This window comes from Protopterus annectens, chromosome 2.part1 (assembly GCF_019279795.1).
Source record: "Protopterus annectens isolate FY-2018-M chromosome 2.part1, PAN1.0, whole genome shotgun sequence".
Lineage (NCBI taxonomy): Eukaryota > Metazoa > Chordata > Ceratodontiformes > Protopteridae > Protopterus > Protopterus annectens.
Genome location: NC_056729.1, coordinates 1,214,885,332 through 1,214,898,067, shown reverse-complemented (window position 1 = coordinate 1,214,898,067; position 12,736 = coordinate 1,214,885,332). Strand labels below are relative to the sequence as shown.

At 37.4% G+C, this 12,736-nt stretch overlaps 1 protein-coding gene across 6 annotated transcripts in view; it reads right to left on the bottom strand.

The window, feature by feature from the left end:
- LOC122794391 (CD2 associated protein) overlaps window positions 1–12,736 on the bottom strand; it is a 3,269,826-nt gene that overhangs the window by 1,190,535 nt on the left and 2,066,555 nt on the right. For all 6 annotated transcript variants that reach the window (XM_044062740.1, XM_044062738.1, XM_044062742.1 and 3 more), the window contains one exon: window positions 5,677–5,771. In XM_044062740.1, the coding sequence (XP_043918675.1) occupies window positions 5,677–5,771 (95 nt within the window). The remainder of the gene's footprint in view (window positions 1–5,676; window positions 5,772–12,736) is intronic.

Sequence of the window (12,736 nt, the reverse complement as noted above, 5' to 3'; positions counted from 1 at the left end):
TAACGGCAAACAGTTTAAGGACTATACGGAATTAAAATCAGGCAAGCTAAAAACCTCAGGAAGGAAGATCTGGCAACTGCTTAAGGGTATGGATTTGGCTAATTAACAGCCCCTGCTATTAGACTGTTTATTTAGAAAAGTTTTTAGTAGCTTTCAGTAAGCACCAATCAGAATCATTCAATGAAAAAAATACCTGGCTTCCACAAACTAAGAAACCACTAACTTAGCACTGTTATTGTATCTAAATGCAAAAAAATGCGTTATGTCTAGAATAAGTCAGAGAAAGGGAGCACAGAAAAACTGCACTGTGACAAGATGATGATGAAATATGCAAAATCAAGACAATTTGGCATGCCTCATGCCCATTTTGTGGCGTAAGAAATTAAAAGCGAACAGAAAATACTTCTGAGTATTTCTAAGATATCTGTATAACACAGAATACTAATACATAGAAAAAAAGAAAGCACATTTTGGAGTTTTTCTTTATTTCTTTTTTTAACTATTAATTATCCGCAGTAGTGGTGCTGCGGTAGCATTGTCACCTCACAGCAAGACGTTGTCCCGTTTGATTCTCAGCTAGAGCGTCTTCTGTGTGGAGACGTGCGTGAATGGGCGTGCCTTCATTGAAGGTTGTGTGTCAGGGCTGGTAACTCGGCACATTAAAATCCACTACCAAACATTAGTGGACTGGAGTTCCGCTGTGGCGACCCCTAACCGGGATAAGCCGAAAGAAAAACAAAAACAAGTAATTTCACCTGCTGCACCTACATTGCATTTTTGTGTGTTTCTTTTAAAAGCCGGCCCCTTTTTTTCTTGCCATCTCCTATTGATGAATCATACTATTCACTAAGCTCATAGCCTTAGACTCATTTCCTCAGCTTGGTAACACATAAGCATTTATCAACTCTGTAGAACTTTATGCCCACGTGAAGAACAAACGGGGATTTAAAAAAATGGCAATCCTTGCCAGCTCACAATAACTTCTAAACCAAGGTTACACACGTTCAATACTTCTTTCCCACTAACATACAGAAATGAGACACTGCACTGTTTCATGCTTATAGCCTACTCATCTCAAAGCGAGGAATACATCAAATGTCCTGTAAGGTTTCTGCTAAGATGCCTTGCAATAACAGACTTCACAGTGAAAGCAGTTGGTTCATTTTTCTAAAACATCTTGCCTTTCTGTACTTTCAAATACAAATTCTTGAAAAAGTACAATTGTGTAGGAAACCTCCTAGAACAGTAGATGTTCAAATAGATGATTGTTGCATTACTCATTACCAGTGGGAGTTATCCACAAGGACAGCCATATGTCTGGCTAGTTTACAAAGCTCAGGCTCCTTCCTCATGCACCAGATATGTCTGTCCTAAGCATGAGCTGGCATGCTGGTATAACAGAGATGTACAGTTATACTAACATCTCAGAGTTTTTTCCCCTTAAGTAGGATGTTGAAGCCTGTAACTCTAAGTCTTAGAATAGAACACCTGGGGTATAAAGGTATATAAATAAGGTAAGTATACCCTACCTTGGCCAAATAAGGAGAAAACTCAGGGGAGTGGAAAGAGGATGTATGTACTGCAACAGTGATCTATTTAAATATTTACTGTTGTGGCAAGTTTCCTACACAACTGTATCACTACTGCAGTATTCATTATCCATGGGGAAGACTGTCAAAGCTCATGAAGAAAGGGTGGAGGTAGCTGAACCAAAACACAGACTGCTATGCAGAATAACTCTAGCAACGCCAGTCCTGACTACAGAGAAAGTATCCAATATGTAATGTTTATTAAATGTGTGAATAGATGACAAGGTAGCCAATTTCCAAACACATCTACGGTCCACACCTTTCCACAATGCTCTACAAGTGGCAACTAACCTGATGGAATGAGCCTTTACATTCTTGGGAGGATTTTTGCCATGGTTTGTATAGCAATACTGACTGGAAAGAGGAAGCAATCTGGGAACAGATTTAGAAATTGACTGATATTCTTTTCATCATATGGTACAAAAGTTTGACTTGTTTTATCCAAATAAACTCTTAACTCTTCATGAACATCAGGGCAGTGAATGACTATCAGAGAGAGTCAGAAATGTTTTCGTTATTTTAAAGTGTTAAACCCATTACATCCATTAGGTTTCTTTTGGAATCTCCTTGTCATTTTCTTTTAAATTGTCTTTTTCCAGGATTTTGCTGACCTGATTTGGGAGAACTAAGAAAAAGGAGTCCTGGACTGGTAAAACAATTAATCTGAAACTCAGGAAATGGAGATATTGTTTAACCCATTTTTTTGAAAACTTCAGCAGAGGCATTTCTGAATAATAGGTCTTTGAAGAGGAGTTGAGCTTTACCATCACCAGGTAAGGACTACAGCCTTAACATGATTTCTCATAACAGTTCCAATAGCAGGTGCTCTACATGCAGCAGGCACAGCATTACAGTCACAGTTGATGGAATTTTTGTCTACCTGACAGAAGCAATTAAGAGTATCCATTAAAACAGACTTCATGGCAAAATTAGGAAGATTTGCCACAATCTGTCCCATTCTACCTAAAATAGGTTTGACAACTGACAGCACTAACAACTAATGCAGCAGATTTAAACATTTTTTTCTGCCATACCTGTTTAGGGTTCTGCTGCCCTTATTATTGGGAATGGGATTAGAGGAGGGGGAAGTTCTAGTAACTTCTTCAGGGTCCAGAGGAATAACAGCAGTATCAGAAGTGGAATTTTTGATAAAACACTTAACTGTCAGCAACTCTGTAAAATCTGTTAGGGTTCTTAGCAGCCAAATCCTTGGAATTAGAAAACAATGAAGTAGCTAAAAAGGCATCTTCCTGTGCCCCCCCCCCCCAAACTGGAGGGATTGCCACAGGCTTTGCAGTGTCTATATTCTGATGCTCATAGTACTTTTTCTGGGAGTTGGAAACATACCTTTGGAGTGGCATAATGGTTAAAATGTTTACTTCACAGATGCAAGGTAAAGGTTTGATTCTCACCTTTGAGGGAAACTGGCTAGGCTTAAAGTACAAGAGGGCAGCCAGCCTAGTGCTTATCAACAAACCTATAACAATTTACCATCTGTCGTGACTTAGTTGCAAAGTGGTCTGTCACTGTTTCATAAGCCTTGCAATATGATCATTCAATATAGAGTTATCTTATAAATCCGTAAGCATTCCATTACCCATGAAACTGGAAGACTGTTGAATGCTTTTTTTGCAATCTATTCATGTCATACTTGGATTTTTCCATCTTTACAGCTCTTTTACATTTTTTTTACAGCTTTATGACTGTTTCACAACAGATGAGCCTTTGTTCCATATGACTTTCATTAAGTTTTGTTCCACTGTCATGACTGATTTTTTTGTCTAGATGTATATAAACACTGCATCAGTTCCAGTATAAAATGTATACATTGTTGGAATTGCAGGTTATTGGTCTATAGTTCCTAAGATGGCTTGCAGGTTTGTGTTTAAAGAGGAGTATAATTTTTCATGTTATTAACTCGGTCGATGTCTGTCCTACATATTGCTAATTCTTACTCAAGGCTAAAACATTGTGTAGAAATGTTAATGCCTGTAGCCAGAAGTTAGGTACTGCATCTAAGTCTGGAATACTCTAGTAGGTGTTTTTCTTATTTTCATTCCAATTTCTCTGGTTGCAACTTCATCTCATTTTATGTCCTCAACATTATAGTTCCATACTGTTTCTTTTAATTCTTCTTTCATCTTGCACATTCTCCCCCCGGTCGAATGGCGCTCGAAAGACATGCGTGAATGGGCGTGCCTTCACTGAAGGTTGGGCGTCGGGCTGGCAACTCGGCACCATAAAAATCTACTGCCAATTATCAGAGGACCACAGTTCCGCTCTGGCGACCCCTAACCGGGAAAAGCCGAAAAGGCAAACAACAATAACTTGGTATCTTTTATCCATTTCTTCTTTTTTGGTGGTGTTTATATTCCATTTGTTTGTTTCCCAGTTCACTATAAAATCTTTTTGAGTGGTCAATGACTTGCTTATTTTGTACTTTATATTTATCTGTACACCTAATTTTTCTGCTTGTGCTAATATTTTATTTTATTACTGGAAATAGTGTAGAATAAATTCTGGTCTTTTTTTTTTTTTGTACCGTGTGTTGCATCATTTATTTTAAGGATTTTTCATGATCTGTTCCCTTTTCTGCATTCTTCTAACAGTGATTTATATTTTCTTAGTTGCTTTAGTTTTCTCTATTCTATGCTTTAATGTTGGCATTCTAATTGGAACCTTCCTTTCCTTTGTTATGCTGCATTTTTGTAGTAATACTACATACATACATATTTATGTTATATTGTGTGAACTTCTCTTACTAGTCTTGATTACTAAGTTCATTTGCTTTACCAGTCTTCTAACATTTTGAGTCTTTCTTACTTTCTGTAATCTATTTATTTCATCTTTTTTAATATATCTAGCTATTTGTACTAAATGAAGCAAGTCTTCCCTTATGAAATGTTTTTTTTTTCTGGACTGAGAGCATCTTCTTCGATTTGTTTTTAGACAGTCTTCTATAAAAGGTTCCAGAACTTAGTCCTGTGGCATACCTCTTCAGATACATTTTTGTCATACTGTACAACTTATATTGTTTAACAAAGTTAGGAGTTATGCTGGCATTTTTCCCTTTTAACTTGTGCTTTTGATCCCTTGGGCATCACCCTCAAGATCAGGCCAGCCAATAATAAATCTCTGCATTAAATCTACAACCCACATAAAGTACTATAGCTATACAAATACTCTAGCATTTCCAGTTCACATCCATGGAGTTCATCAGTCCATTTCTGAACCCATTTGCATTTTGATGTTCTCTGTGTTGAGATGTGAATTTCAGAAGCCTGACTGATAGGCTGACAACTGAAACAATACATTACTACTACCTCAGTCAACTTAAGTGGTTAGTTAAAATTTCTATCTAAAAACTAAAACTAGTTTACATAAAAATGTTAAAGACCAGTCTGCAGCTAAACACAAATTTTCTTTGGCTACTGCTCTCATGAGCAGTATCACTACAACAGTTTACCATAACACAAGTGTCACAGATCAGCATGACATGCTGAAAGGTACAGCATCTTATTCAAACACTGCTTCTTAATGAACACAATGTTTACTTGTATTTTTAACTTGGGTACAACCTTGATTTGCATGGACCTTTTTCAGATTCATTCCAAAGTCACAGTTTGGTTAGGTGACTTCCTCAGTGTTGCACACTAGGAAGTTGGGGAAATTGAACCATGGACTACAGGAAACATCTCATTTACAGCTCATAGTCTTAAATCCTCTGCACTGTCAGACTATACACAGATATTACAATCACAGGGCTAGTGGATAAAAAACAGAGGGGAATAGCTTTACAATTCAGGATCTTAATTAGTTCATAGGTTCATAGATTAGTATAGGCTAACTGCCCTTGCGAGCCATTGTAAGCCTAGCCAATTATCCATTGTGAGACTCAAACCTTGCACCTTGTGTTTCCAAGGCAAACACCTTAACCATTAGGCCACCCTCCCAACCCAACAAACAGCCTCTGCAAGGCTCAAATCCAGGACCCTGCACACTATTGACAAAGTGATTTACCACTAAGCCATACAATGAACTGCAGATCAAAAGAGGAATCATTCCACATTCTACGAAGCCAGCTTACCTTACTTAAAACAAGAACAATATCTCCATCTTTGAGGCTCAGTTCATCATCATTTGTAGCTTCATAGCTGTATACTGCTTTGCAATATTCTTTTGCTGAAAGAACAAAAAACAAACTACTGAACATATTTACATCATACACAACTGTGATAACGGACATCCTTTACCAAAAATATATATGAAATAACACTTGATACAAATATGTCAAATAAATGCATTTAACTGAAAACTAAACAAGTCATCACAACTACTACTGACAGTAATTGTTTAGCTCTCTAAGTACTATGAGTGAGGACCAAAAAATACAAAAACAAGAAACAAGTGCAACCCCAAAAGGGAAACCAGTAAAATACAAAAGCACTTGTTGAAGCGATGTGTCCAGTGCAAAATAAGCAATTTATTAAAAGGCCTGCAAAAAACTGGCCCGCAAAAAACTTAACACTTTAACTGAACCATTGCGTTTTCATTTTAAGTCTTCTTCGGATAAAATTCCACATAAAATTGTTGCCTTTATATATCAAAAATCTTCTCCTATCAATTATACACCATCCAATAATAGCCAAACACTCATTAAAATAAGTTACAGACTTAAAAAAACAATCACAGTACTACTTCTGTATAAAATATACAATAAATAAATAAATTCTGCATCCTGTATACAAAATGAAAAACTTGTAAATTTATAAATTTTAAAAACTGATACAAATAAAAATTTTCACATATATAAAAAATGCTATATAAGTAAATTAAGAACTTAAAACTTTTCTGCATTTAAAACAGCAAAAAGTTAATCTTTCTACACTGCCACCTAGTGGCCACAGCACAAAAATGCAGGTGAACATAAATAGAAAAAATAAAGTACAGAAATCTTATCCTATACCAAATAATTCACAGTCTAGCCACTCTCATTTTTAACACTGAACTTATACTTAAAGTCCTGGGCTTCTGTTAGCTTCCAGGATTAATTGCCAGTTCAATTCATGGCACTCAGTTTTGTTCTCCCAAGAACCCCCCTTAAAATCAAAAGAACTACTACTATCACAAAAAACTTATATTTTGCATTGGGGCAACCTTTCAAATGCTTATATAAACTATTTTCTCATCCTTAGTTTTTATATTACAGTAATTAATGTTCATATATTCTTCTCCTTAAGGTTCTTTTTGTTTTATCAATATAGTCGAATGCATTACAGCATTCACAAATAACCAGATACACTAACCCCTGACTACTGCAATTAGAAAAGGAAGTTCCTTTAATAACTTTGTTCCTACTTGTCAGAAAAAGATTTTATTTATGGGCAATATAGGCACACTGGGCACATGCACCACACAAACGTACCCACCCTTTTATTGCCCTTAGTCTTAACCTTACGTTCCCCACCAGGTCCTTTATATTCTGGGCCCTCCTATAAGTTATATTGAAAGGATTCTTAAAAAGCATATCTAAATCAGAAAACTGAGAAAATTTCTTCCATTCCTCAACAAACTTAGTAATTACTTTGGCATCCCCCTTATAATCTATGACAAAGGCACCATCCATACAAACGCCCTTCTCATCATTATTTTTACCGTAACATTTTCACCAGCTTCACCCGATGGACTATATCTTTTCTACCCACTGTAACTTCTTCCTGTAAGTGACCTATTGGTCTCTCTGGGTACTTCCTTTCAAGAAACATACTCTTCAAATGTCTACTTTCCTGGACAAAATCATCATCTGACATCATTCTACTTATATGGACATATTGTCCTTTTACTATGTTCCTTTTTGCTTAAAAGGATGGACATTTGTATAATTTTTTTTTATTTATTTTTCATTTGTTGACCGGGCTAGTCCAACTGGATACATGTCCATTTTCAGTGGAGGCTCCAACAAACAAAAAAACACACTATCATATATAATATGAGACATTTACAAATACAGTTAAATGTACAGATAATCATCCTATACATTACATTTTGTTACATTTCTGTAAACAGAATTATGATACAATTCAGCTATGGTTAGCCATGCAGATATTTTGCTAACAATTTAGTATAAGAGAATACTTTCATTTTATTTGACAAAGTAACTAGGTTATACGCTCTTTTAGAAGTTAACAGAAAAGTAACTAGTTTATACAGTAATGACAATAATGCTTTGAGAAATTAGAGGTAGTTAGTCTGGGTTGGAACAAGGGCATAACCACTGTGATTTAAGGTATGGCTTCAATTTGCTTTTAAATAATGCTGTAGAGGTAATGGTGGATAGGTCTTTTGGGAGGGAGTTCTAGATTTTTCCAACTGTGTTGGCAAACAAGGAGTCACCAACCAAGTTGTTAGCTTTGCCTGTTAGGACAAGTAGTTTATTTGCTGACCGTAGGGTCTTGAGGTTGTTATAGGGGGTGATTAGATTAGTAAGTATTGGTGTGTTAGTAGGTTGGTACAGTATCTTGTGGGCAACTGTCAATTGATTAAATAGTATTATATTTGGCAGTTCTAGCCATCCTAGCTGTTTAAGATTATCACAGTGGTGGGCTCTGAAGGCAGATCCAGTTGCAAATCTGGCATTATTATTATAGGATATTGCAAGCTTACTGATGTTGTTTTTACATAGTTTTGTATATAAAGGTGAGGCATAGAGGAGGGTAGAGATTAAGTGGGTACATGCAATGGTGGTCCTAGCTAGTGGTGACAAAAAGGATTTAATCCTATATAGGGATCCTAGTTTTTTGTTGACTGCTTTTATAGTACTATTAATATGGGAATCAAAGATAAGGTTGTTGTCAATAAGAACCCCAACAAGTTTAGTAGTACAATCAGGAGATATAATAATGCCATTGCTTGATGTGACAGCAAAAGTAAGTGGGGAGGCCCGACGTGTAGGAGTGAATAGTAGCAGTTTTGTATTTTTTTGGGATTCAGAATGAGGCATCGATGTAGAAGCCATTTTTCGACTATATTAAACACATTTTGGGTTATGGACTGTAAGACAGGTGAGGTGTCAGAGCATATTAGCTTGGAATTGTCTGCATATTGGATACAAGTAGCTTGAGGTATAACAGAGTATAGGTCGTTTATAAAAATAGAGAATAGAAGAGGGCCTAATATGGAGCCTTGAGGGACCCCCAAGGGCAATTGGGAGGTGGGAGGATAGGTTGTTCTCCCATAGGACAGCCTGCTGCCTGTTTATGATTGGAACCATTGAATAGCTAGTGTGTCTAGAGACAGGTTTTTGAGTATATTAATGAGTAAGTGGTGGTTAACCATGTCAAAGGCTTTTGAAAGCTTAATAAAGAGGGCTGAGGATAACGTATCTTTGTTATGATTCTTATTAATACAATCTGTGAATGACAAAAGAGCAGAGGTGGTGCTATGAAATGGTCTAAACCGATGTTGGCAGTTGGCTAGTAAATTGTCTTCTATTAGGTGGTTTAACAGCTGTTTATGAATGCATTTCTCCATGATCTTAGCCAGTGGTGATAATACGGCTATAGGTCTATAATTTGATAATTCATTCGAGCTGCCTCCCTTATGCAAGGGGATGCGAGAGATTTTCCAGATTGCTGGGATAGTTCCTTCTGTAATACTTCTGTTAATAAGGATGGATACTGGGAATGCTATGGCTTTTGCAGCTTTCTGCAGGTAATAGGTCTGCAAAGAGGGTGGTAGGTTTAAGCTTATGTAAGAGTGTACAGACAAGGGATGTAGGAACAGGTTGAAAGTGAAATGAAGGGGGCGCATTGGTGATGGAGGTGGTTGATGATGATGTATCAGGGGATAGCTGATTAGCAAGAGATTGAATAGTCTCTGTGAAAAAAGTGCTTTAAGGTATTGGCTATTTGAGTAGGGTTATTGTGATCAGAGCCTAAAGGGACGGGTGTGACTGAATGACCAGGGTGTAAGAGTTTATTAATGCCTGACCAGAATCTTTGTGGCTTATTTTGGTGCGTTTGTTGGAGCTCAAAGTAAAAATTATTTTTGTGTAACAATATGGCTTTTGTGTTTCATTTCTAAGCTGTCTAAACGTTAATTGATCAACAGGGTTTTTAGTTGAATGCCAATTTGCCCATAATTTGTTTCTAAGGAGGATTTTTTGTTTGGTAGTTTTTGAGAGCCATGGGGCTGGTTTCATCTTGGCTCGAATTGTACGTGTTGGGGCGTGGTAGTCTAAAATAGTTAAGATCTTTGAATTAAAGTATTGTACTGCTTCATCTAGAGGTAGGTTTTTTTAGGGGTGACCAATCGCATGCCAAGAGTTCATTTTGAAAGCTATCGGGGTTAAAATTCTTTTCGGTCCTTATTGTCCTGTAGGTTGTTGTGTTTGGAATGTCACTTTTATATCCGATTATAAAGGTCAGTGAATGGTCACTTACATCTTCGGGGAGGGTTCCTACTTTGTAATTTTGGTGGTAACTGTTTATGAGAATCCAATCTAAGGTACTTTCCTTGCCATTAAGTTTATTGGTCCTAGTAGGGATGTAATGGTTTTGGGTAAAACCATAAAGGTTAATATGAGTAGGTGGCTGTTCTGAGGAACAGCTCTTCCAGTTGACATTGAAGTCACTGAGCACTATGGTTTCCTGTGGGTAGGTATTAGATAGCCAAATGAGGATATCCTCCAGGGTGCTGGAGTTATTACCTGGGGGAAGATAAACACAGATGATGTAGATGGATTTATGTTTATTAAGTTGTAATTTGGAAATAAGGATTTCAGCCTTATTTATAAGTGGAGGTTGAGAATCTATAGGTGTCAGCTGTAATCCAGTTTTGTATAGAATAGCTACTTCCCCACCCTTCTTAGCTTTACGGCCTAGCCTCGGGATACTATAGCCAGGTGGAATAATCTCATTATCTTGTGTTGAGTTCTTGAGCCATGTTTCAGTAAGACATAGGAGTGCATGTAGGTGGGCAACTTTATTGTTTATGCTTCGTATGTTAAGATGAGCTATCAAGAGTGAGTTAGAGGGTCTATCTAGCAAGTGTGTATTAGCAGGAATTGGGGTGTTTGGCAATGAAGTTGTGGTAGAAGTTAGTCCAGTGTTTGGGTGGATATCACCATCTATTAAGGGGTGAAAATGTACTCATAGAAAGTTTTAAGAGCCTGCGTGTAAGTTCCTGGAATTTCCTAGTTCTTGGACTATAGAATTTAATGTGGGTCAGTCTAGGTACTTAGCTGGTAGGTAGGTAGCTGTGCTGGGTGCATATGTATTGCTAAGAGGGAATTCAAGCGTTGGTATGGAGGTTTGCCCTTATGGAGTTATAAAATCCTAGGCAGTTAAGGTATTCATAGAATGTAAGCAAGTAAGGTATAGAAAGGAAAGGTAAGAGACTAGTATTAAGAGAAGCACTTTGGAAATGGTGAGCTTGAAGAAGGTAGCATAATGAGGTAGTAGTTATAGCTTAGTAAAGAGGGAATGTTCCAGATGAGGTTTGTGTATAACACAAATGGTAATGGGTTATATATCACTTTAAGGAGGTGGGTTCTGTGAGGGAGTGTGTTAATGAGGGTGTGTTCTAGGGAGGATAAATGTAGAGGTACTGGGGGTGGGTGAGATTTGGAGGCAGGGGCGCGGAGTGTGCCCACAGGGCGAACGGAGCGGGTAGAGCCAGTGAAGGATTAAACTCTAGGAGAACAATCAGTGGAGTGCTGACTGCTAAGGTAAGTTTGGGAGAGAGGGTTGGTAGAGAAATAAGCAGAGTAAAGTAGAAGGAATAGAGTGTGACAGCAGGAGAGATAAGTGTAGGAAAAGCTGGAATGCCAGAGAGTTATATGTTAAGATAGTAAGATATGTGTTCAAGGAGATTAGTCGTGGGAAAAGGGTGCCACTTACTGGTCAATAGGATATATTGCAATCGTGGCTACTCGTAGGAGCTAGCAGGGCAAAAAGTAATAGGAGGGAAAATAGGAGGAAAATATACAGAGGTAATGAGAGGGAAGGGTATGGTAGGTAGGAGAAGAGATGGCTTTTGGCTGCTGGCTGTCCTGGCTAGGGAGTGTACGCTAACCTGCAATTTAATTCCAGATATATGGTTAGGCAAGTCTATTAAGTACACACAGTGTTCTGGTAAACGTACTTTCTTGTTTTCTTGAGGACATGAAGCTCAGGGAGAGGTTTAGCTCTAATCTTAGCCCCCTAGTGTTAGGAAAAATAGGATTCTTGGTCTTCAGAATGGGGCAAGTTTCCAAATTCCATATACAGGACAGGCAGGTTGGAGAGCTGGTTACATAGAGGGGGACAGAAAAAACTGGTAAAGAAAAACAGAAAAATGTTGGCCACACTTATTCCTATAATAACAGCTTTAGATAAATACTAGAATACATAAACCCAAAATTGCCAGGTAAAAAGTCAGTTACTATTCTAAATACACTGAATATCTACTAAAGTTAAGGATCCTAGGCAGATGCAATTCACCAGTTTAACCATACCCATTAGGTTCACATAGATGTATTCACAGCTAAACAGATGTACTTATTGTTTTTTTCTTTTGATTATTTTAAAAAGGGAAAACACAGCAATATAGTTCTTCAAACACAGCAAGTTAAAAACACTTTACACAAGGAGACAGCACTGTGTATATGCCAGACAACATAAGTTTTACTGAACTAAGGCAGTCTAGGTAGTGCCATATGTGGTTCTAAAAAACAGAGCAGCTAAAGCACTAGTTATTAAAGGCAGGTACCAGATAGGTGACTATTAGCCTGTCACTATTCTTTTTGTGATCAGTACAGCAGATTCCATGTGTTTGGAGCCATACTACTGGAATGCTAATTCCATTCAGCAATTATTACATTAAAGGGACCAGTATAGCTAGTGTAGTGTGTATTTTACCAATGCCCAGCTCTTGCGCATTCAAACACGCTGTGTTGATAAGGCATTCAATTTAAGGTAGAACAGGTCATTACAGCCTTAAAAGTCGCAATATCCACTAAAAAGTGTGTAAATTGCAGTTTATGTAATAACATTCAGCGCAGACACCTTCCACATATCTAAAATGTTATCCTAACACTACGCAGTCAATTTCAGAGGGAATGGATGTTGTAGAACATTTAGTAGTAACTATTCAAAAGTGTGTGTGGT